The 27,822-nt window shown below is 26.9% G+C and overlaps 1 protein-coding gene across 4 annotated transcripts in view; it reads right to left on the reverse strand.

Annotated features, from left to right (window-relative positions):
* LOC123270369 (metabotropic glutamate receptor 2-like) overlaps nt 1-27,822 on the reverse strand; it is a 225,013-nt gene that overhangs the window by 45,211 nt on the left and 151,980 nt on the right. For all 4 annotated transcript variants that reach the window (XM_044736381.1, XM_044736384.1, XM_044736385.1 and 1 more), the window contains exon 3: nt 11,499-11,641. In XM_044736381.1, the coding sequence (XP_044592316.1) occupies nt 11,499-11,641 (143 nt within the window). The remainder of the gene's footprint in view (nt 1-11,498; nt 11,642-27,822) is intronic.

Consider the following 27,822-nt stretch of genomic DNA (forward strand, 5'->3'; position numbering starts at 1 on the left):
TTATTTTTTATGCCAAACTCTTTTCAGTTTTACATTTTTGTATTCCGTTGTTATACTCGGAATTCCTCGCGTATATTTTTCCTACGGAGATGAAAATTGAACAACAATAAAATTAGTTAAAACGCAAACACTGCGGGCTAAAATAAACCACGCGAGATTTGAATTTTAAAAAATTAATGTTAATCTCTGTTTTTTTATGCAGTTTATAAATATTTTATATTTCTGGCGTTTAACGCTCGACTAGAATTTATTTTTTTACATTGAATATTTTACTGCAATATGCACAAGATAAAATATTATTTTAATCGGGTCGATAATTTTATTAAATATTAAATTATTTTTAAATTAAATTAAATAGTAATTTATACAATTTAATTTTAAATCAAATTTTTAAGAGTTTGGTATTCAAAATTTTTCTTATAAATTTATTTTTATTAGTTATTACTCTTCAATTAATTTGAACCAGGAAAAATAAAGTACCGAGACTATAAACGGTTCTTTTATCCTCAATAATAACTTATCATATTCTTGTGATATAAAGTTATAAGTTTACTTAGTCATAAAGTAATTTCAGTTTATCCTTTGTTCTTTTTCTTGATGGGTGTGATCAAGTTTCATATTTAGAAAAAAAACTACGTTTTTTATAAGAATTTAAATTGTTGGAATTTTTTAAAAGTGTAATAACTTTTATAATTTTAAAGGAAACTTAATGAAACTGAAGACACTTATTTTCAGTACAATTTTAGTGATAGAGTTTCAATTTTAACTAAATCGATTAATAACTCTACAAATGGCGCCTATCAACCATTTTTGAATCTTGACTTCGCCGTGTTTAATAAGTACATTTGGGATCGATTTATGTAAAATTAAATACTTTATAATAAATAAGTATTTGTCAAAACAATTTAATATCGAAGATTAATTATCAATTATTTTAGTGAGAAAAAGCATGTTAATTGAAAAAATACTCTGGTCGACAATTGGGGTTGTAAATTATCCAATGTACCTAATATTAGTACGGCTTCGGCCATTGATTTAAATATCAGTACTGAAGATAATATTGTATCAGAATACAGAACAACTGACAACAATACTTTAATTATTAACATGTCAGTGAATAGACTAGCTAATGTCGAAATTATTATAGATTAAAAATAACAATTATTTATAAGTCTAGTAAGCATAATACTGGTCAGTATTTCGAACATAGCGGTCAATATTTAGTAAGTAATTTTCAATATTCGGAGCAACCGGCTGTTAATTATTACAATTGAATGTTTACTATTATGTATTTTATAAACAAAAGTATTATAGTTTGTAAGTTAAAACTATAAAAAAGCATATTACTAATTTCAGCTCAAAAACCCTTCCAATAAATTTACAAATAATCTATTTATGTTAATTTTATTTAAACTGGTCAATATTTGGAGTCTTAATGAATTTCTTTGAATGTGTAATAACTTTCATAATTTTGAAGGAAATTTAATGAAACTGAAGACACTTATTTTCAGCGCTATTTTAGTGATAGAGTTTCAATTTTAACTAAATCGATAAATAACTTTACAAATGGCGACTATCAACCATTTTTGAATTACCAAAAATTCGATTTCTCTCTCAAGAAACTAATTGCTACAAACAATTTATTCATGTTCATTCCATCTAAACTGATTAATATTTTTGTCGCAATAATTGCAGATTTTTTCCGTATGAAAAAAAAAAAGTAGTATAAGAAAAATTCAAATTCCTGTAATAAAAAAATTTTTTTTGCTCGACGCCTGCTGCGCTAAACGAAGTTGCCCCTTTCTGCCTTCGTCGAGCAAAAAAATAGTATACACTCCACGGGAAGTAAATAAGAAAGCCTCAGATCACATGTTTGTTGACCTCGGCTTCGCCTCGGCCAACAATTACATGTGATCTGAGACATTTCTTACTTTACTTCCCTAGGTGTGTAATATACTATTCTTCGAGTTCCTGCGCATCGATCTCTATTATTACCACCTAATTATTACTCTGCCATATCATTATTATTATTATACACACTTAGACACAAGTGACGTGTTTGTCAATGGACGTCAGGTGTTTGATGCCCGTCTACAGAGTTAGAAACAATGGATCGAGTTGAAATCCGGGTTTGTGTATCGCAAGCTCGGGTTTGCACGCCGCTGAAAATGCACACAACACCTACCTATATTTGCATGGATAATGAGATGCTTTACGATTGCACGATTAATTTATAACGCTCGAGAATGTCTGATAGGGCTTCTCACCCCATTGTAACAGCACAAAATAATCCAAGTTATATTGAATAGTTTATTTCGGGCGCTTTGACCGTAAATTACATCATAACACATGAATTATGCATTAGATTTACTCTTTGCTACATGTACTCAATTCCAATAATCACTTAATAATATCAATAATTGTTATCCACGTTTGCATTGTGTTTTATTTATTTATCGCTGTTACAATGTAAACAATACACGCTGCCGGGTTAAAATGCTCTTTTATGAATAGAGACTAAATTTTATCGTGACTCTGTTCTGTATGTAACTAAATAATGGAATCGTGTATGGAAAAAGTGGTGTTAATAACATACCAGCTGATACAAAAAATGTACGAGCGCTAGATTGCAGAATTCATATTTATGTTACTCAGAGATATTAAATCTACATCTAATGAATTTTTAAATGGGAGTGATTTGATTACTATATTACAAAGTCCATTTTTTGCCTCGGAATTATGTAAAACGATATAAAGAATTTTTTTAAGTAGAATATTCACAGCGTAGTAGGGTAAAGGCTCTAAATATTGTACAATTTAGATAAAATTAACATAAATATTAATTAGTTTCTTGACAGAGAAATTATCGAATTTTTGGTGATTCAAAAATGGTTGATAGTCGCCATTCGTAAAGTTATTTATCGATTTAGTTGAAATTGAAACTCTATCACTAAAATTGCGTTGGAAATAAGTGTCTTCAGTTTCATTGAGTTTCCTTCAAAATTAACGAAGTTATTACACGTTAATTAAAAAAATTTATCTAAAAAATGAAGTCAATTTTTGTATATAGAAAGACTAGATATTGAACAATTTAGGTAAAATTAACATAAATATTAATTAGTTTCTTGAGAGAGAAATTATCGAATTTTTGGTGATTCAAAAATGGTTGATAGTCCGCATTTGTAAAGTTATTTATCGATTTAGTTAAAATTGAAACTCTATCACTAAAATTGCGTTGGAAATAAGTGTCTTCAGTTTCATTAAGTTTCCTTCAAAATTATAAAAGTTATTACACGTTAATTTAAAAAACTTATCTAAAAAATGAAGCGAATTTGTGTATATAGGGAAAAGACTCTAAATATTGAACAATTTAGAGAAAATTAACATAAATATTAATTAGTTTCTTGAGAGAAATTATCGAATTTTTGGTGATTCAAAAATGGTTGATAGTCGCCATTTGTAAAGTTATTTATCGATTTAGTTGAAATTGAAACTCAATCACTAAAATAGCGCTGAAAATAAGTGTCTTCAGTTTCATTAAGTTTCCTTCAAAATTATGAAAGTTATTACACATTCAAAGAAATTCATTAAGGCTCCAAATATTGACCAGTTTAAATAAAACTAACATAAATAGATTATTTGTAAAATTATTGGAAGAGTTTTTGAGCTGAAATTAGTAACATGCTTTTTTATAGTTTTAACTTACAAACTATAATACTTCTGTTTATAAAATACATAATAATAAACATTTAATTGTAATAATTAACAGCCGGTTCCTCCGAATATTGAACATTACTTACTAAATATTGACCGCTATGTTCCAAATACTGACCGGTATTATGCTTACTAGACTTATAAATAATTTTTATTTTTAATCTATAATAATTTCGACATTAGCTAGTCTATTCACTGACATGTTAATAATTAAAGTATTGTTGTTAGTTGTTTTGTATTCTGATACAATATTATCTTCAGTACTGATAATTAAATCAATGGCCGGAGCCGTACTAATACTAGGTACATTGGATAATTTACAACCCCAATTGTCGACCAGAGTATTATTTCAATTAACATGCCTTTTCTCACTAAAATAATTGATAATTAATCTTCGATATTAAATTGTTTTGACAAATACTTATTTATTATAAAGTATTTAATTTTACATAAATCGATCACAAATGTACTTCTTAAACACGGCGAGGTCAAGTTTTATGACTAACTTTCACACCTTTCTGACATTTGTACTTAATTTTTTTTATTATAACTGCATATATTTATGTGCATGCAAATTTTTATTTAAAGTATAATTAAAAATAGATAATTATTGAATATAAAATTAAATTACTAGATTTTTTTTAATTTAATTGTTACGCTGCCTGGTCCATTAGTTTTTTAATTATTTATATAAATTTACAATCTTTTTAATTTATTTTTTAAATATTTATTTTTTTGTACGTTTTTTATGTTTCAAAAAATTTTATATTGAGTGTACCATTAAGCATTTTAAGCAGTGCACTAACTTGTGTATTCGTTGATAAATTCTCGATATCGGAAATCTAGTAAACTTTTAAAAGTCTAATAAATATTAATCAATTCAGTAAATTTCATGAGCGACTATAAATTTTCTCTCCAAGTGAATTTATTTGATGGACTATCGGAAAAAGTCATTTTTTCTGAAATTACTGTTGCACAAATTTGTTTTAATAAATTTTCATGGTTCTAGTCGAAAGATTTGCAAGGTACTAAATGTTAAAAAAAAATTCTCAATGCGGAATTTAATATCAAAATATTGTGAAAAAAAATGAGCAACGATAAATTTTTATTTAAAGTACATGGAAAGAAATTTTCTTTAACAATTACCGTTAAAATCACAGTAATCGTGGAACATTCGGGAATTCTTGATCTAATTACAATTCTTTCAATAATTATTCACTACAATGTAAAAAATTCAGAAAAGTACCATTAATTTTTACTGTAGTATACCGGTAAAAAATATTAAACGTAAAAAATTATATTAAAAGTTATTTTTACTGATTTAATCTTAAAAATTACAGTAAAATCAAAAGATTTTACTAAAACTACTATAAAATTTACCGAAGTCTCCGGTAAAAAGCAATCTAAGTAACGGTACTATCCACCGACTTTTCAGCGGCGCTGCAAACGCTCTAGACTTCTCAGCTGTTTACAAAATTTCACATGTCAGTGATCAGTTGACACTGAATTACAGTTAATTCTAACAACACATTTATACAATTATCATTATAATAAAATTTAATGCAATTAGTTAACTATTAATTGTAAAGATGTGCTTTAATGACATTCTTAATTATCTATAAATATTTGCTATTATTCTATACACATAGATTGTAAAGTGAAATAACCTAAAAAAATAAATTAAATTAAAAAAATCAAATAAACATTTAATGTTGATAAACTAAAATCAACTTTTTTTAAACATAAAAACCTAGAAAATTTATAATAATAATATTCCATTAATAACAATATGTCCAATCCCACAAAAAACAGTTTCACTGTAAACCGCCGCGCCAAGTACACGTCCAACTATTGTTACAAACTATAATAATTCAATTTTTACAAAAAACTATTGAATCGAAAAAAAAAACGAAGTACAAAAAATTTTTTAGATTAAAAAAACATTAAAGACAGTAAATATTAAGGAAAAAAATTTAATGTATTTGGTGAGCATCATTCGAATACTTTCATTATCCACAGTTTTTAAAATTGATACTTGTAGTGTGAATTGTATAGCACACCAAGTACACTAAATTTTTTTCCTTAGTATTTACTGTCTTTAATGTTTTTTTAATCTAAAAAATTTTTTGTACTTCGTTTTTTTTTTTTCGATTCAATAGTTTTTTTGTAAAAATTGAATTATTATAGTTTGTAACAATAGTTGGACGTGTACTTGGCGCGGCGGTTTACAGTGAAACTGTTTTTTGTGGGATATATCTTTTTTTTGTAAAGAGTATATTAAGTGACATAATCAAATATTTTATAAATATTTTAAAATTCCAAATATGTACTTCTCAAGTGATTCAGCTGATTCTTTATGCATGAATTTTTGTAATAATTTAATTACAAACAAAATTACTACAATACTTTAAATGACTTGCGTGACTAACCAATGTGACATCTAAAATATAGCGGTAATGATTTTGTGGCTCCACCTACTGTCATATATTGAAATGTTAAACTAAAGACCAACTACTTATATCGGCGCTAAGTTCAGTACTTAGTATATTAACTACTTAGATGGTAGAATAACAGGGTTAAGTGGTGCCAACTTGGAAATAAGAAAATTCGCCCTAAATTTGTAAAATCTCTCGGAGAATGGAAAACAGGCGCAAGCAAAAGTTTTCAAACTGGCGATATATTAAATAATTGTTAAGATCCAATAATTTTTTGTAATATATGCATAATTGGTAAAAAGAAACTTATTAACAATGATGTCAAGTGTTAGTGTCTTAGCAATAATAAAAAAATATAGAGCTAAATATGTGAGGAGGTTATGTTGACATATGATGAGAGAATAGAGACACGTTGTCTCACGCCATCTATTGGACGTGTACTTGGCGCGAGACACTATCGTGTCTCCGGATAATAATTATATTCCAAGCAGCAAGCTGCATTGAAAATCAAAATTTTTTTTACCGGAGACAGGTAAATTTTACTCACACCTGTAAAAAGTATTTCTGTTTCTAGTAAATGGTAAAGTCCCACGATTACAATACAGGTAATTTTTCTCGTTAATTTAAGGGTAAATTTTAAAGAAAATTTCTTTCCGTGTATAATTACATGCAGAAATTTTTTAAAAATTTTCATCAATTAAAAAGTTAAATTCACTGACGAATATTGAACTGTTCCGGATGTAAAAGTACAGCAGGAAGGATCTGGCTAAATTGTAAATTCACATGTTAGTTGATTGCCGGTTCTAGTTGCAAGGCCGCCGCCCTAGGGTGGGAAAACTGCTCGACATTCGCATCAATCACGAGCAGAGCGTGGGTCGAAAATAAAATGAAAAGGAAAAAAGAGGAAGGAAGGAAGGAAGGAAAAGGTTCACTCGCCCGGAGAGTGAGAAAAGGGTAAAAGATGCTGGGAGGGAGTTGACAGAGCCTTCGAGCTCCGGCAGGGTGAAAAAGCTTCAGATAGACCGGCTCTACTTTCCCAACAACATAGTCATTACTCTTCATCATCTGCATACACAATTACCGCCGGGTGTACATGCAAAGTGTATTACATTATCCTATTTCTGGTGGGAACGGCTTACCAGTGGGATAACTCGGAGATTCTAATCGTAAATACCATCCATAATCCACCGATTCCAATGAATTATTTATCTTCACACCTAAATTGATAAAAAGTTCGCTAGTGCAAGCCAGTGATTCAAAGTTTCATCATTAATATCGAAGATATTTTTCACCTGGTCGTTTTTTTTGATTAACCTCTGCAAGGCTGAAGAGCTTCAAAAGTTCTACTCATGATATTAAACTTAAATTATTTAACGCGAGGAAAATTTGATTTATGAGCTGAACTAGTTTAAAAATTCTAGCTGGAATTTATTTCAAATAGAATAATAGAAAAGCCAATGGAGGTGATTTCTTAAATAGAGAAAGTTTATTATTGAATTAAAAAGCTTGTAAATTTATATAAATAATTAAAAAACAATTGGCCATGTAGCATAACAATCAAATTTTAAAAAATCTAGTAATTGAATTTTATATTCAGTGATTATCTGTTTTTAATTATACTTTAAATAAAAATTTGCATGCACATAAATATATGCAGTTATAATAAAAAAAATTAAGTACAAATGTCAGAAAGGTGTGAAAGTTAGTCATAAAACTTGACCTCGCCGTGTTTAAGAAGTACATTTGTGATCGATTTATGTAAAATTAAATACTTTATAATAAATAAGTATTTGTCTAAACAATTTAATATCGAAGATTAATTATCAATTATTTTAGTGAGAAAAGGCATGTTAATTGAAATAATACTCTGGTCGACAATTGGGGTTGTAAATTATCCAATGTACCTAATATTAGTACGGCTTCGGCCATTGATTTAATTATCAGTACTGAAGATAATATTGTATCAGAATACAAAACAACTAACAACAATATTTTAATTATTAACATGTCAGTGAATAGACTAGCTAATGTCGAAATTATTATAGGTTAAAAAATAAAAATTATTTATAAGTCTAGTAAGCATAACACTGGTCAGTATTTCGAACATAGCGGTCAATATTTAGTAAGTAATGTTCAATATTCGGAGCAACCGGCTGTTAATTATTACAATTAAATGTTTATTATTATGTATTTTATAAACAAAAGTATTATAGTTTGTAAGTTAAAACTATAAAAAAGCATGTTACTAATTTCAGCTCAAAAACTCTTCCAATAAATTTAAAAATAATCTATTTATGTTAATTTTATTTAAACTAGTCAATATTTGGAGTCTTAATGAATTTCTTTGAATGTGTAATAACTTTCATAATTTTGAAGGAAACTTAATGAAACTGAAGACACTTATTTTCAGCACTATTTTAGTGATAGAGTTTCAATTTTAACTAAATCGATAAATAACTTTACAAATGGTGACTATCAACCATTTTTGAACCACCAAAAGTTCGATAATTTCTCTCTCAAGAAACTATTTAATATTTATGTTAATTTTATCTAAATTGTTCAATATTTAAAGTCTTTATCCTATATACAAAAATTGACTACATTTTTTAGATAAATTTTTTTAATTAACGTGTAACAACTTTTATAATTTTGAAGGAAACTTAACGAAACTGAAGACACTTATTTTTAGCGCTATTTTAGAGATTGAGTTTCAATTTCAACTAAATCGATAAATAACTTTACAAATGGCGACTATCAACCATTTTTGAAGCACCAAAAATTCGATAATTTCTCTCTCAAGAAACTAATTAATATTTATGTTAATTTTATCTAAATTATTCAATATCTAGTCTTTCTATATACAAAAATTGACTTCACTTTTTTAGATAAATTTTTTTAATTAACGTGTAATAACTTCGTTAATTTTGAAGGAAACTCAATGAAACTGAAGACACTTATTTCCAACGCAATTTTAGTGATAGAGTTTCAATTTCAACTAAATCGATAAATAACTTTACAAATGGCGACTATCAACCATTTTTGAAGCACCAAAAATTCGATAATTTCTCTCTCAAGAAACTAATTAATATTTATGTTAATTTTATCTAAATTATTCAATATCTAGTCTTTCTATATACAAAAATTGACTTCACTTTTTAGATAAATTTTTTCAATGAACGTGTAATAACTTTTATAATTTTGAAGGAAACTTAATGAAACTGCAGACACTTATTTTTAGCGCTATTTTAGTGACAGAGTTTCAATTTAAACTAAATCAATAAATAATTTTACAAATGGCGACTATCGACCAAAAAGTTCCCGAAAACTTTGTAAATTTCTGTACAATTAGGTTATTGAACTCTATTATTAAGAACTAAGACATTTCCCAGGGAGTAGCCAATTTATTTGAGTCACTCTATTAAAGATATTCAAATTTAAAAGTTTATTTGCCGTCCTTATTGATCCACATTGGTAAGAATAGGTAAAACTCAACGAAAGTCTATATTCATGAGCCACCTGTGTATAGTTGTTGGTTTAAATTCTTATTTGTTATCCTAGTTGTTTTATAAATTCAACAGCCGGAACGGATTTGAAAATTAAATGGAAATTGGGTAAACCTTTGGATGGTTTAGTGCCAGTAGCAGAAACTGGAACATGCAGAAGTTCCTTGCTGATTTCGAACGGCAAATCTTGTTCACTTAAAGGGACCTCTCGGTCATAAATATACAGGTATATTGGAATATTATATGGTTCGTAATATAGGACGATGAGTCGTTTCATCTCGAGCTCAAGAGACACTTGGAAAGCAAGCTAAGCTTGGAAAGCGAACTAAACCGCAACTATATGACAGGATAAAGATCTGGGTAGAGATTAAAACGTATTGCGGGTTTCCTTGCATGTGTTATACACTATAAAGGGGATAATTTGCAGGAAGAGATGCAAGCGTCTTCTTAATTAGCAGTCTACAGCTCGCTTCCTCTTCTAGCTCAGCCTTCTCTACTGTGCCGATTGGATCTAATTTCTGGAGAATCTTACAGCTTTTATGGAGTGTAATTATGATGCGCACTTATTTGGTGTAAATTTCATCATTATCGAGGCTTCAGGTTAGCTTTATGATCTGCAGGAAGTATCTGGGTAGTCTTTAATGAAATTATATGATATAGATTACAGGAAAATCCCTTTAAAGGTTACATATTATGCATAAAATTGATATAAAAAGCAGATTGTCAGAAAGAAAAATGATTGCCGAACTAATAAAAATATTTTTAAATCGATTAATTGCCATTTTTACCTCAAAAAAGTCGTTTAATGGCTTATGCTGTGGATTATCAAATCCTTATGGAGGTGTAAGCACGATAACTTTTCAAAATATCAATTTTTCGGCTTTATTTATTTTTTAATCTCCTTATCAATCATTTAAGAAGCGACGGTATGTAAATGCCAGCTTAATATTGTTTTGTTTCGTTATAATTAGTTTTTTTCGGCTGGGAGATCCCGACAATTTTCGGTCTTTTGAACAGCCATTTGTAATAATTTATTTCTAAATAGAGCTTCAAGACAGCTGATACTATACTAAATTGTGACGTAGCCTGGTGATCGCCGGTAATAAAGTCCCCTATTGTTTCTTTTGATGATTTACTTCAATCGCAAGAGAGCTTTGAATTTGTATAAAAATAAATTATATTCCCGGAGAAAATTTGAACGAACTTTAAAATTGAATTAAATAAAATTGATTTCTTATAATTAATTCATGACAAACTCATTATTATACCTTTTTTGTTTGTTTTTATAGTTTTGATATAAAATTTTTGAAAAATTGAATGTATGACCGCTTAAGGCTTGCACATTTGGATTTACTAAACTAATCAAGTCATTTAGATTTCTCTATCTTTTGTTCATTAAACAAAAAAATTTTTATCTTTAAGAAGATACAAATCTTCTCTTAAAAAAATCGCGAGATACGCGACTATATAACTTATACGAGTTTATCTCTTAAAGTTATTTACTTTTATGAAAAGAGATTTCGCAAATAGTATTAAAATTGAGAAAAGTATCTCGACTGAACTCAATACGCTCATAATTTTATAGTATTACACTTTATACACAAGATAAAATACAAGACTTTGAATGTAGATAAAGCGATTCTATGCTATTGTTGCCGCGGGCTCCAGGTCATTGTTATAAACGGTTGATATTAAGCTTGTACGTAAACATTTATGTCCATACAATCTTTGTTTTAAATTCTTTGAAGATTAAGAATAAATCTTATACTCTCAGATACTTGCAGTATTTAATAAGAGATTCTTAGAATGATCCATTAAAAGTTAGTGGACTTTCTAAAAAACTTACTTGTGGTATTCGGAAGAGCCGTAAAAGATTAGCGACTTGGATAGAAGTTACTGAGGAAGCTGCTCCGACAACACCACTGATAACTTTTCGTACGGTGCTTTTGTTGCAGTGATACTCGGCGCCATCAATGTTGCTTATAGATCCTAGAATCAGACAAAATTTAATGTATAGAATTTATTTTTCAAAGAAATTCACAATTAAATCGTGGAAAAATGATCAAAAATTAACTTACAAATTAAAATTTACAACAAAAAGTTTTTAAGAAGCGTTAAAAAATTAATTTTTATTTTATTACTTATATTTTAAAAATTAACTCACTTAAAGCGAGAAGATTTAGCGATCATGCGCCACATGTCGGATTTTTTTGGAACTAAATTTTATCAAAAAATTATATCTAGGCAAATTAAGCTTAAATTAACTTTCTAAAGTAGAAGATAAAGCAAAAAAATTGTAATTGTTAGTTAAAAAAAATTAATGTTTTTTTTTATTAATTGTAAATTGAAAAATAAAATATTGTTATTTTTCGATCTCTGACAATGTATTAAGTCCAAGAAAAATGCCGCTATTTATCTCAAAGGTTTCATTATTTTTCTCTCAGTTAGGCTCTCTAGTTTAATCAGAACACCGCACTTACGTCCAATTTACTTATAACGATGCCCGGTCTTATTTGAGCAAAAAATCCTGGTTAGAAAAATATGAAACAAGAGAGATGTTTGGATATAAAAACTTAATTTTATTTTATTACTTATACTTTCAAAATTAACTCTCTTGAAGCGAGAAGATTCAGCGACCATGCGCCACCTGTCGGATTTTTCAGAACTAATTTTTATTGAAAAATTATATACAGGCAAATCAAGTTCTAATTTAATTTCTAAGGTTGAAAATTTTTTATCCATCGTTATTATTAGAATTTTTTATTCTACAAAGAAATTTACAGTTAAAATGATCAAAAATTGGCTTACAAATTAAAATTTACGACAAAAAATTTTTGAGAAGGCTTAAAAAATTAATTTTTATTTTATTACTTATATTTTTAAAATTAACTCTCTTAAAGCGAGAAGATTCAGCGACCATGCGCCACCTGTCGGATTTTTTTTGAACTAAGTTTTATTAAATAATTATATACAGGCAAATTAACCTTTCTAAAGTCGAAAATGAAGCAAAAAAATTGTAATTGTTAATTAAAAAAAGAATTAATGTCTTTAAAATGAAAAATAAAATAAATATTTGTTATTATTAAATCCAATGATATTTTAGCAGTATATGTAGTAGGGTGTGTCATTTTTAGGCGATATTTTTCTTTTTACTGCTATACCAGAAAATCTGGTAGTATATAGAAAATAAAAAATTATGCCGCTGAACTAAAGGTTTTAAGTCCAATAGCGGCTTAGCTCATCAAAAAATTCGATTTCCCATTTAAATAACACAGGAAAAATTTTTTTTTTGTTTCAAGTGGACTTTTCGTTATTAAAAAAATTTTTCTTCGAAAAACCTTCTCATGGCTTTTGTAGGAAATTAAATTCTCTACAAAAATATTTTTTTAGACGAAGACTGTAGAACGACTATTTTCGAAGTTATAGCCCGTTAAACGGTAACATTTAAAAAAATACACATTAAATTCTCTAAAAGAGAAATTTTTCCGACGTAACACACAAGTGATTGCTGAATTTTTTTGACGCTACTTCTGAAAAATTTTTATTTATTTTTTTATAATTCAGTAAATCTTTCATAAATTCTAAATCCTGTCGAGGAGCTTGGATTTATGAAAGCGCACAATACCATGCTTTTATGTATACTAATACGATGAAAATACAAATGTGGTGGAGTCCCGAAGCTTCTGTCCGGCTGAGTGAAAATTGTTCTTGAAACAGGTAAATTTTTAAGGAATATATTGCTTTAAATATGCGCGAAAATATGATTTCAATCCATAAGTGTTATTATTTCACAATAGTAATAACTATTTAATAATAATTTAACTTAGATTATTATATTGAAACGAGTCAATACTTTAATTAAAAATTTTAATGCTCAAAAATGTACAATAAAATTAAATTATTCATGTAAGAGTAATAAATTAAAAATTAAATGGAATTTAATGTGTATTTTTTTAAATGTTACCGTTTAACGGGCTATAACTTCGAAAATAGTCGTTCTACAGTCTTCGTCTAGAGAGATATTTTTGTAGAGAATTTAATTTCCTACAAAAGCCATGAGAAGGTTTTTCGAAAAAAAATTTTTTTAATAACGAAAAGTCCACTTGAAACAAAAAAAAAATTTTTCATGTGTTATTTAAATGGGAAATCGAATTTTTTGATGAGCTAAGCCGCTATTGGACTTAAAACCTTTAGCTCAGCGGCATAATTTTTTATTTTCTATATACTAAGGTAAAAGCCCCAATTATTGACGCTATAAGAGACAAAGTTATGATTTGATTTTTTTTAAGCAATCAAATATAAATATCGATGAATTTTGTTTGTGGTAATCCGAACAAAAACAGTTTCACTGTAAAAAAATCGCGCCAAGTCCACGTTCATAAGACTATTAGGAAAAAAAAAATTTTTTTTTCTTTACAAAAAGATACAAAATAAAAAAATAAAAAAATCCAAGTAACCGATATGATTGTTTATGATTTTCGGAAATTAAAAAAAATCTTATTGTAAATTTAAAAACTAAAAAAAAAATTTTAGAACGTATTTAGTGTGCGTAGTTGCAAAATATTTTACTTTTAATGAAATTCGTAAAATCTATTTACTAGGACTTTAAAAAAATTAAAATACACAATGACGCACACCAAGTACGTTCTAAATTTTTTTTTTTAATTGCGAAGCAATAAATCATTTGTTAAATACTAAATATTTATTTAATTAATTAATTAGAATTTAATAAAAATTTATTTGATCGTTATTCTTATTACAGATAATTTAATATATTTAAAAATAATTTAGGGTGTCAATATTTAGACCCCCGTCAATAATTGGGGCTTTTACCTTACCAGATTTTCTGGTATAGCAGTAAAAAAAAAATATCGCCTAAAAATGGAACACCCTAATATGTAGCACCTGTTGAATTTCTTGGACTGTATACTCCTACATTTAACCTTTATCTATCAATTTAACATTTAACGAAAGCGAGTTGAACTTACGAAGGTACAGTCGTTAAAAGTTTAACAGTACGAGAAAATTTATTTGCGTAGAATTGTTACGGCATAACTAAATTCAACGATGTTATCGTTCGCGCAAACATAAATATGAAATATACTATTTATATCTTAGAACATAATTATAAAATATAACTTGTTGGAGTAATATTTAGTACTTAGTTTTATTTACTCAAGGCGAAAGTTTGTTCAGTGCAAAAATTGAAGTCGATGATATTTCAGAAAGACGAGTAACTTTATCCTTAAAGTTAAGATATTTCGGTTAGTTAGCGTCGCAACAGCATTGCAGTGTTTGCGAGGCGTCGGTAGATTAACTCGCCGTAGAAGAACAGGATCAAGTAGTTGAATAAGAAGAATGGGAAGAGTAAGAACAAGATTTGCAATGAAAAAAATTGTAAAGTATCCTGCAGCAACAGCCGGGAACTTTTGACGTTAATTGTGCAGCTAAATTTAATTTTATGCAAACTTTTATCGTGTCTATTCATTAAAAATAATTTACTGTTGGAAATTTATCAGAATTAACAATTTTTTGTTTATTCTTCAGAACAAATTTTTCAGAGAAAAAATGTAATTTTTATAATTTTTCTAGATCTAAATTTTTTTTAAATTAATAAAAAATTTTTTATTAATATAAAATTGTTCAAAAAAATATTTTTTTAACAATTTTGGTAAAAATAAATAATTTATCACTAACATTGTTAATATTTTTAAAATAATTAATTTTTCCATGAAAATCATCAATTTTATCCTTCTAGAAAAAATTATTAATCAACTTTCAATTTTAAAAAAATATTTTCTAATACAAAATTAACTAATGAAATAAATAAAAGCACAATCTGTAATTTAGAAAATTCAAATTATTTTCGGAGAAATGGCTTGGCTGACGCAATTTTTAGCCAACCAATGTAATTTTTATAATTTTTATAATTCTAAATTTTTTTTAAATTAATAATAAATTTTTTATTAATTTAAAATTGTTCAAAAAATTATTAACATAAATTTTGAGAGCAATTTTGGTAAAAATAAATAATTTATCACTAACATTGTTATTATGTTTAAAATAATTAATTTTTTCATAAAAATCATCAATTTTATCCTTCTAGAAAAAATTATTAATCAATTTTCAATTTTAAAAAAATATTTTCTAATACAAAAATAACTAATTAAATAAATAAAAACACAATCTGTAATTTAGAAAATTCAAATTATTTTCGGAGAAATTGCTGATTTGCTGACGCAATTTTCAGCTCAGTAATTGATGAAATTTTTATAATTTTTCTAATTCTAAATTTTTTTAAATTAATAAAAAATTTTTTATTAATTCAAAATTGTTCAAAAAATTATTAACATAAATTTTGAGAGCAATTTTGGTGAAAATAAATACTTTATCACTAACATTATTATTATTTTTAAAATAATGAATTTTTCCATAAAAATTATCAATTTTATCCTTCTAGAAAAAATTATTAATCAATTTTCAATTTTAAAAAAATATTTTCTAATACAAAAATAACTATTTAAATAGATAAAAACACAATCTGTAATTTAGAAAATTCAAATTATTTTCGGAGAAATGGCTGATTTGCTGACGCGGCATCCAAACCGGCCCGGCCGGAACTAGACTGCGAGAATTTTTACAAGAAACTTTAAACGCGTTTTTCTTGAACCTGTCTTGTTTAAAACTCAACCCACGATTTCTCAAGTTCTACAGAACCGAATTACTTAAAATTTGGTGTAAGTCTTCTTTATAGACTTCTCTATCGCCTGAACTATCCTCACCCCCAAATTCAAATATTTACTATTTTTAAAAAATTCGGAAACTCAAAAAAAATGGTACAAAAATTAATTTGGGCAGTTTTTTTTGTGAAAAAATTTTTTTTCAACATTTTTTTAGTATAGCATTACTCTAAATTAATAATCTTTTTTTTCCCGGCTAAGGGTTGTAATCGTGGGTATGGTCGCGTGCCAATTTTTATAAACCCCTTTTATTAGCTAATTTTTTGAATTTTGAATTTTTTTTCTGTATTCTTGAAATATTAATTAACTTATCAAAAATTAGTAATAATATTGCCTTTTTTTACACTTCAAAAATCAAGTTAAATTTAAGCTTCTGGGCCAGATTACCCTTAAGGAAGTTTGAGCGTAACTAATGAGTCAAAATAATGTTAAAATTTTTTTTAAATTTTATTCTTCCCATTATTCGTCAAAATTCTTTATTTTAATTTGAAATAATTCAAACAATTTAATAAATGATGATTTTCACTTATTTAATAAAGTAAAGTAATAAAATGACTTTTGTATTTATTACTTGCCGGAATGAATAAACAGATTTGGCAATAGCGCGTTTGATTGTACCCATAACCTGAGACGTGGATGAGTGTGTGAGTTAAACATTTCTCTCTCTGTAACTATATTTCTATCCTTTTGTTTTTTCTCAGCTGTTGACGCGATGTTGTCAAATCTTTATTCGAATAAATAGCTGACGATAAACGAGTTACAAACATAAAATTTAACTTTAAATATTTCAAAAATTATATCGGTAATGTATTATTAATAAATTGTTTTTATATTTTGCAATAATCCAAGTTTTGCGTGTATAGTTTTTTATCCGTTAAAATTGGGAGGTTAATATTGAAAAAAATAATTAAAGTCTCGACAAGACGTTTGTCCGCCATTAGAGCCCGTGTATAAGGAGATAAAATATGTGATTTTAAAAATTTAATATCTAAGTAACTAAACGGTGAATCTTTTTTAAATTTTGGGATTAGATAAATTACGTATTTATTCATGCGTTTACTTAATTTCAAAGCTCAAAGTTGGAAATTATTTTTTACATTAGATTCGCTCGAACTTCCTTAAAAATAAATGAAATAAATCCCGGACCTCAACCGCGACGTGAATTATGATAATAACCCCTGGGACAAAGAGGATAATCGATAATCTCGCTTTTGTTCTTCCTCTACTGTTTTATCCTTTATTACATTATTATATTTCTAAAATTTTGTCTCTTCAGCCGACTTCTCATCGATCCTCAGCGCCTTAGGAGAAACTTTTATCGACGGATTGTACACTTCAGAGGTTCCTTCTTTGATCTTCGTTCTATCTTTGTGCATCTACGATACATTACTACAATTCAAGAAAAATAAGTTTTCTCTGCTTTCCTATTGTTCGAATTTACAAAAAAATCTAGACTGAAAATTCACAAAGGATCTGCAAAAGGAGACACAATAATTAGGGGGTTCGATTGACATTGCTTTTACTCCTTATACTACTGCTGCTTATTTAAATAATTTATAAATTATAATTTTAAATTTATACAAAATTATTTTCTCGCTTTCTGAGACGCTGAATTTTTTTCGCTGTAAATTCAATTGCAGTTATAAAAAATTAAGGATACTAATGCACACCTCGCTTATGTTAACTTAATAACTACTTCTTGGATTATCGTGAATGCGACTCAGTACTTTAAAGCTTTGAATTTAAAATTATTTTATTTAAATCTAAATTATTAAGAGAATAAGAAAAACTTTGTGTCCAGGATTTGAAATTTAGTGTCATTACAAATAAAAGGTCTTGACTTGAATTTGTGCCTTTTCAAGGTTTTATTTCATTCTAACCGATAGTCAATTTATTATGATTATTTAGGCTGCATTCGAAAATGCTCTCTAGATACATAATTAAGAAATGACCTTGTATCTTGTGAAATATTGACATTTTCAAAGATATAAGCTCAACCCGATGTTACACTCATCGAGACCTTTCATTTGAGTACCCACATCAATTTTTCATATATTTATATATATTATATAAATTTATATATATGTATATATGAAAAATATGTCAAAAATGCATGTGGGTACTCAAATGAAAGCTCTTGACGAGTATTACGTCGGGATAAGCTTATATCTTTATAAATGTTAATATTTAAAAAACTACAATGCAATTTAACATGATTACGAAATGACCATGTATCTTGTAAAATATTGACATTTTTGAAGATATAAGCTCATCCCGATGTTACACTCATCGAGACCTTTCATTTGAGTACCCACATCAATTTTTCATATATTTTATATATTTATATATATGTATATATGAAAAATATATCAAAAATGCATTTGGGTACTCAAATGAAAGCTTTTGACGAGTATTACATCGGGATGAGCTTATATCTTTATAAATGTCAATATTTAAAAAACTACAGTGCAATTTAACATGATTATGAAATGACCATGTATCTTGTAAAATATTGACATTTTTGAAGATATAAGCTCATCCCGATGTTACACTCCTTGAGACCTTTCATTTAAGTACCCACATCAATTTTTCATATATTTTATATATTTATATATATTATGTATATGTATATATGAAAAATATATCAAAAATGCATGTGGGTACTCAAATGAAAGCTCTTGATGAATGTAACATTGGGATGAGCTTATATCTTTAAAATATATATTATATATATGTATATATGGAAAATATATCAAAAATGCATGTGGGTACTCAAATGAAAGCTCTTGACGAGTATTACATCGGGATGAGCTTATATCTTTATAAATGTCAATATTTAAAAAACTACAGTGCAATTTAACATGATTATGAAATGACCATGTATCTTGTAAAATATTGACATTTTTGAAGATATAAGCTCATCCCGATGTTACACTCCTCGAGACCTTTCATTTGAATACCCACATCAATTTTTCATATATTTTATATATTTATATATATTATGTATATGTATATATGAAAAATATATCAAAAATGCATGTGGGTACTCAAATGAAAGCTCTTGATGCATGTAACATTGGGATGAGCTTATATCTTTAAAATATATATTATATATATATGTATATATGGAAAATATATCAAAAATGCATGTGGGTACTTAAATAAAAGCTCTTGATAAATGTAACATCGGAATGATCTTATATCTTAAAAATTGTCAATATTTAAAAAAGTAAAGTGCAATTTAACAAAAGTCATTATTTAATAAAATTGTATTTATTTATAGTTCGAATAGTGATTGCAAGGTTGCTATTGATAATAATAATACCGAAAAATTTATCATTTAGTTAATTTAATCCCAAGTATTCGGCCAAAGGACAAGATTCGATAAAATTAATAAGGACTTTTATTGTAAAAAATTAAATTTCCTTTAAAAAAGGTCTCCCATTATTTCTTCATATCTTCGATATTTTGGTCAAAATTTACAATTTAAATATTATCTCAGATTATTATTAAAAAAATATTCTAATGGAATTATAGGCCCTCTAACGGGAGGAAAATCAGGATTTGAATAAAAAATTCAGTGGTTATAAAATGTAGTCTTCATAGCGACATGCCAGCCCCCAGAGGACTCCTTGGAGGCGGCATAAACGGAGCATCCTTTCTTTATACTCCGGCGACCCAAATCTTTACTTACATGCTCTCATAATTCGAGAATAAGGGTAGTTGTGACATCAGGGAGTTACGAAAAGAGACAGACCGGAATATAAAGGTAAAAAGGTATCATCAGCCACCGTGAAGGTTTATGAAGATAATTTTTTTCCTTCTCTCTCCCGCTACCCTATATAATATTATTATCAACAGTGAAAAGTTACAAAAAATGACGGTTTAATGATAATTGGCTTATCTGGACGTAACCTTAATAAACCCTTTGTTTTTATCTCAAAGATGACAGGTGTTCTGGACAAAATGCCGCTATTTATCTCAAAGGTTTCATTATTTTTATCTCAGTTAGGCACTCTAGTTTAATCAGAATACCGCACTTACGTCCAATTTACTTATAAAAATGCCCGGTCTTATTTGAGCAAACAATCCTGGTTAAAAAAATATGAAACAAGAGAGATGTTCGGATATAAAAACTTATTTTTATTTTATTACTTATACTTTCAAAATTAACTCTCTCAAAGCTAGAAGATTTAGCGACCATGCGCCACCTGTCGGATTTTTTTAGAACTAATTTTTATTAGTTTTTTATTAATTTTTATTAAAGGCAAATTAAGTTCTAATTTAATTTCTAAAGTTGAAAATTTTTTATCCATCGCTATGATTAGAATTTTTTATTTTCAAAGAAATTTACAATTAAATCGTGTTAAAATAATTAAAAATAACAACAAAAAGTTCTTTAGAAGGCTTAAAAAATTAATTTTTATTTTATTACTTATATTTTTAAAATTAACTCTCTTAAAGCGAGAAGATTCAGCGACGATGCGCCACCTGTCAGATTTTTTTAGAACTAAATGTTATCAAAAAATCATATCCAGGCAAATTAATCCTAAATTAACTCTCTAGAGTTGAAAATAAAGCAAAAAATTTGTAATTGTTGATTAAAAAAAAATTAACGTTTTTTTTTATTAATTGTAAACTGAAAAATAAAATAAATGATTGTTATTTTTCGATCTCGACAATATATTAAGACCGAGGAAAATGCCGCTATTTATCTCAAAGGTTTCATTATTTTTCTCTCAGTTAGCCTCTCTAGTTTAATCAGAATACCGCACTTACGTCCAATTTATTTATAAAAATACCCGGTCTTATTTGAGCAAAAAATCCTGGTTAGAAAAATATGAAACAAGAGAGATGTTTGGATATAAAAACTTATTTTTATTTTATTACTTATACTTTCAAAATTAACTCTCTTAAAGCGAGAAGATTAAGCGATCATGCGCCACCTGTTGGATTTTTTAGAACTAATTTTTATCGAAAAATTATATAAAGGCAAATTAAGTTCTAATTTAATTTCTAAAGTTAAAAATTTTCTTTCCCTCGCTATTATTAGAATTTTTTATTTTTCAAAGAAATTTACATTTAAATCTCGTTAAAATGATCGAAAATTGTCTTACAAATTAAAATTTACGATATAAAGTTCTTTAAAAGGCTTAAAAAATTAATTTTCATTTTATTACTTATATTTTTGAAATTAACTCTCTTAAAGCGAGAAGATTAAGCGATCATGCGCCACCTGTTGGATTTTTTTAGAACTAAATTTTATTAAAAAATTGTATCCAGGCAAATTAACTTTCTAAAGTTGAAAATAAAGCAAAAAATTTGTAATTGTTGATTAAAAAAATAATTTATGTTTGTAAATTAAAAAATAAAATAAATGATCACGACTTACGTCCAATTTACTTACAAAAATGCCCGGTTTTATTAAGCTTTAGCAAAAAATTCCTCGCTTAGAAAAAGATGAAATAATAAGAGAGATGTTTGGATATAAAAACACGCCGCTTATGAGAAGAGAAGGATTACAAGAATTAGTTATTTAAATTATGTTCGGGTTTATTTGTCCGCTTTTTTTGACGTTTTATAAGCCAGAGGTAGTTTGAGGAAGAATTTAAAGGGCCAGTTTAGCCAAAGTTGATGGATATTTGCCCAGAGTAAATTTTATATTAACCGCGGCTCTTGATCGTCGTGTTAAGCTCCTGGCAAATATTTATTCAGGATTTCCCTCAAGGAAAAAAATGAAAAATTAGAATAAAAAAGAGAGCTTTCGTAAGTAAAAAATATTTGGATGAAAATAAACGAGCTTCTGTTATAAATTGCATTTTATTTTTAAGTAACATAGCATTTTGTTGTTCCTAACTTTTATTATAGTGATTGCAACAATTTGCTGTACGTATCTAGTGGACTTTGTTATACATTTAATACATGGACGTATATAAAGGGATAAAAAACATCATAACGTCCCTGGTGATGCGACATACATGTACCATAAGAACTCTTTTCATTTTTTCAATGTACTCCTCAGAGCATACGCTTGTACTTTTTTTTTTAGAAAAAAATTACACGATGAAATAACAGTAATAAAAAAATATGTGGACGTATAAGTTGTTAAAGTGAATTGTAACTTTTTAAGGTCCAGTTAAAAGTTTTTCTAATAAACTTTGGTAATTAATAAACTTAACAAGGAACTTTAAGATTTTTAGTAGATTTTATAGAAATTAAATTGTTAAAAAAAATTAATTTGTTGAAAATTTTATTTCTCGATGAAAAAATTAAAATTTTATTTTATAGTAAATTTTTTATTGAGAAAAAATGTTCTAGATTTGAAAAAAAAAATTTATAAGCTATCTATTTGAAAAATTTTTTTTTTCCAAATAAAAAAAAATTTTTTTTTACAAGAAAGTCAATTTAAAAAAATTTTTTCTTCAGTTAAGGAAGTTCGAGCGTAACTAATGAGTCAAAATAATGTTAAAATTTTTTTTTAATTTTTGTCTTCCCAATATTCGTTAAAATTCTTTATTTTAATTTAAAATAATTTAAACAATTTAATAATTGATGATTTTCACTTATTTAATAAAGTAAAGTAATAAAATGACTTTGGTATTTATTACTTGCCAGAATAAATAAACAGATTTGGCAATAGCGCGCTTGATTGTACCCATAACCTGAGACGTGGATGAGTGTGTGAGTTAAACATTTCTCTCTCTGTAACTATATTTCTATCCTTTTGTTTTTTCTCAGCTGTTGACGCGACGTTGCCAAATCTTTATTCGAATAAATAGCTGACGATAAACGAGTTACAAACATAAAATTTAACTTTAAATATTTCAAAAATTATATCGGTAATGTATTATTATTAAATTGTTTTTATATTTTGCAATAATCCAAGTTTTGCGTGTGTAGTTTTTTATCCGTTAAAGTTGGGAGGTTAATATTGAAAAAAATAATTAAAGTCTCAACAAAACGTTTGTCCGCCATAAGAGCCCGTGTATAAGGAGATAAAATATGTGATTTTTAAAATTTAATATCTAAGTAACTAAACGGTGAACCTTTTTTAAATTTTGGGTTTAGATAAAGCACGTATTTATTTATACGTATACCTAATTTTGAAGTTTAAAGTTGGAAATTATTTTTTACATTAGATTCGCTTGAACCTCCTTAAAAAATAAAATTTTTAATAAATTATAATATTTATTAGTCTTACTTGATTGAAAGGAGCACTAAACTGATTTAGTAACAAAATTTTTAGTCATTAATTTGGGAGAAAAAAATATTACGCCATCAATATTATTTGTTACAGTTTAATAAATTATTTTTTTATTATAAATAAATTATATTAACATAAACAAAGCCTTATTATATCAAAATAAATATTTGTTTCCACCAAATAATATTTAGTAGTAGTTACTAAATATTTGTTTGGTAAGTATTGTCGGTAGATGGCGATACTTTAATTCCAATGTCATGCATAACTTATTAACTGACTCAGATTATTTTATTGAGCTCGATTTTTGGGAGATTTATCTTCCCTTTGAAATCACACATCCTCCCAAATGGCTTGCATGTAATTTCTCAGTGGAGTTTAGTATAAATTTGTTCAATTAGTCTATTATTGATATGTTAAAAACTTGTTTAATTTTAAATTTTATAAATGTTTCAAATAAAAAATGATACTTTAATGAGATTATTTTCTTTATATCTTGTATTTCTACTTAAAATTATTCATTTTAATTATTTTGAGTTAAAAGTTAGGTTATACGGTAAAATTAGTTAAAAAATTAATTTTTTTAACCAATTAACGATTTATTGCGAAGCAATAAATCATTTGTTAAATACTAAATATTCATTTGGTGGCAATGGGCCTTATTAATGATTTAGTAAATATTACTAAATTTTATTAAATAAAACTAAATCCTTCTATCAGTGTACGGAGTAATTAACTGTTTTAGTAACAAAATTTTCAGTCATTTACTGAGGAGAAAAAAATATTAACCCATCAATATTATTTGTTACAGTTTAATAAATTATTTTTTTATTCTAAATAAATTATATTAATATAAACAAAGCCTTATTATATCAAAATAAATATTTGTTTCCACCAAATAATATTTAGTAGTAGTTACTAAATATTTGTTTGGTAAGTATTGTCGGTAGATGGCGATACTTTAATTCCAATGTCATACATAACCTATCAACTGACTTAGATTATTTTATTGAGCTCGATTTTGGGAGATTTATCTTCCCTTTGAAAACACACATCCTCCCAAATGGCTTGTATGTAATTTCTCAATGGAGTTTAGTATAAATTTGTTCAATTAGTCTATTATTGATATGTTAAAAACTTGTTTAATTTTAAATTTTATAAATGTCTCAAATAAAAAATGATAATTTAATGAGATTATTTTCTTTATATCTGATATTTTTACTTAAAATTATTTATTTTAATTATTTTGATTTATTTTGAGTTAAAAGTTAGAATATACGATAAAATTAGTTAAAAAATTAATTTGTTTAATACCAATAAACGATTTATTGCGAAGCAATAAATCATTTGTTAAATACTAAATATTCATTCGGTTATGGGTTTAATAAATGATTTAGTAACTATCAATAAATCTTATTAAATAGAACTAAATCTTATCAGTGCATCAAATAGTGTTAAAATTCCCGTCTAGTTTTTTCGGAAGCCGTTTAAAATAAAAAATTTAAATATATTCCTTAGCTCTCGGCATTACATTATATTTTACGCATACATAACAAATGGAGCGATTCTCCCGTTAGACTAACTCGAATACCTTCTCCTTTCGGCACGAACCGACCATTTTTTATTCAAACGACGGGATTATTGTTACAAAAAAATCAAATTTTTTTCCTCTACAATTTTATATTCTTCTTCGATACAAACCTCCGATTACTGGTTCGGCATTCATTTATTTTTCCAGGACTATTTTCATGAGCTCTGGTGAACTTTAAAGTTCTCAAAAAAAAATTAACTTAAAATTTTAATATTCAAATTAATTAAAAAGATAAAATATACAACGAGGTAAATAAAATTAAACCCAGCAATTTAATTAAACAGCACCTGGTTAGTTCAAAATTAATAACTGGCTCTTAATTATTATTTATTGAATTAAATGTATATACGGCAGCCTGTGATGTGGTTATTATCGTTTTATCAAATGAATAATGCAATCAGGAATAACAGATGGCGTGAATACTCTTTGTGGTAACGAATTTATTTTCTCACTGCGTTATAAATTGAAATTTATGACCTCGCGTCCGTATTGCGACTGGCTGATCCACATAAAATACTATTGTTACGCGTTTCATTGTTTCACTGAATAATATTAAATCTCGTGTAATATATTATTGATGTTTTCACAATTACGGTGATATCTTTCGCATTTGCTATTTAATGATAACACAATAACAATATTTGATTATAAAAATTATTGTTGAAGATTTTTATTTTAATTTATAAATTTTAATAATGTAAAATTAATTAATTAAATTTTTTAAATGAAATTACAATATTTATTCTAACGTTTATAGACGAAAAAAAAATTTTTAATTTAAGAAATAAAAATATTTTCATATTTTTAATTTATTATTAAATTTATTCATACAATATTAAATACGCCAGGGGTTTTATAAAATTACTTTAAGGTCTAAAAGAAGAAAATTTAATTTTCTATAAATAATTCATGTCTGTATGATATAAATTACAAACAAACTGAAATAAAAAATTGAATATTTAAAATCGACAAAACAAGAGATTCCCTCGTGGACAAACTCAGCGAAGCGGGAAGTTTAAAGTTGTAACAGTGCAAGTGTCATTATGTGTAACAGTTGGTTTACAGTTGGATTACTTTTTGGACAATATTCGCTGGACTGGGTGATCAAATTATTCCTTTAGAAATAATTTATAATAATTTTCTCTAAAATTTAGTTCTATTTAATAAGATTTAGTAAGAGTTACTAAATAATTCATTAAAGCCCATAACCAAATAAATATTTAGTATTTAACAAATGATTTATTGCTTCGCAATAAATCGTTAATTGGTTAAACAAATTAATTTTTTAACTAATTTTACCGTATAACCTAACTTTTAACTCAAAATAATTAAAATAAATAATTTTAAGTAAAATTATAAGATATAAAGAAAATAATCTCATTAAATTATCATTTTTTATGTGAGACATTTATAAAATTTAAATTTAAACAAGTTTTTAACATATCAATAAGAGACTAATTGAACAAATTTAAACTGGCGCCAGATTCTACCGAATCTGTGGATATTGATGGGTCAATATTTTTTTCTCCTAAATAAATGACTAAAAATTTTGTTACTAAATCAGTTTATTACTCCGTACCAAATCCTTCTATCAGTGATAGTAATAATAAATAATGAAAATCAGTGATTAGTGAATTGCGAATGAAATCAAGTACTATTGACAGTTTAGCGTCTTTGGCCATTGAGTTTCCTACATACAATACAAACAACAGCTTTCTGATTATTCGGATGAATAAACTTAAATGAATAGCGGAAGTGTTTGACGCACTCGGCTGACATCTGCAGATATCCACTACTTAATTTCACTTCGAAGTGGTTTTCGCGTCCATGTTTACGCTTTGAATTTTTTATAGTGATCCCGTCATAAAATCAACGGTTCAAAGAAAAAACGGAAAAAGAAAAAGTTTATAATAGATCGAACAAAATCGAAGTTGATATCTATGAACAACTTCTACGGTGGTTTATAAAAGCGGCAGCTTGAATTTGCTGGGCAACGACGCGTGACATCCAACTTTCTTATCAACCACAACCAGCTTCTAGTATCTTTTCTCATTTTTCTACACACACTCTACTCGATATTGCTTTATACGGCCAATGCAAGGAAACTGAATCGACTGACGCACTTATTCACACTCACTAGGCTAACTTGTAGGAATGTGTGAGGAAACAGTGATAATAACGGGGAAAAAATCGAGAATTACTCGCACTTTACGTAGTAAGTAGTTAAGATCAACAATACGGTCCGACTTATCAAACAAAAAATTCCATGAATTAAAAATAATTATATGACTGAAACTTATACTATAGTAAAATTTATCTTATAATATAGAAGAATAACTAATTAACAACATCCCTTTGTCAACAAACCTCCATTACTTTTTAAGTTTCTCGTAATTATCATTTGACTGATTGTGAGTGTGACAGGTGGAACTAACAACAAATCCTTCTCTCTTACCAAAGGTATACTTATAGTCCAATTTCAGTTCGACCACTGAACTAAAAAAAAATACTTCCCTCGAAAATACTAAATTTATCCTACAAACATTCAATATTATGGAGAATTAGACTGAATACCTACGTAGAAACGATTAAAAAAATTTGTTTTTATTGTGACTGGGAGGACAGGCATTTGTGACTG

The sequence above is a fragment of the Cotesia glomerata genome, linkage group LG8 (assembly GCF_020080835.1).
Source record: "Cotesia glomerata isolate CgM1 linkage group LG8, MPM_Cglom_v2.3, whole genome shotgun sequence".
Lineage (NCBI taxonomy): Eukaryota > Metazoa > Arthropoda > Insecta > Hymenoptera > Braconidae > Cotesia > Cotesia glomerata.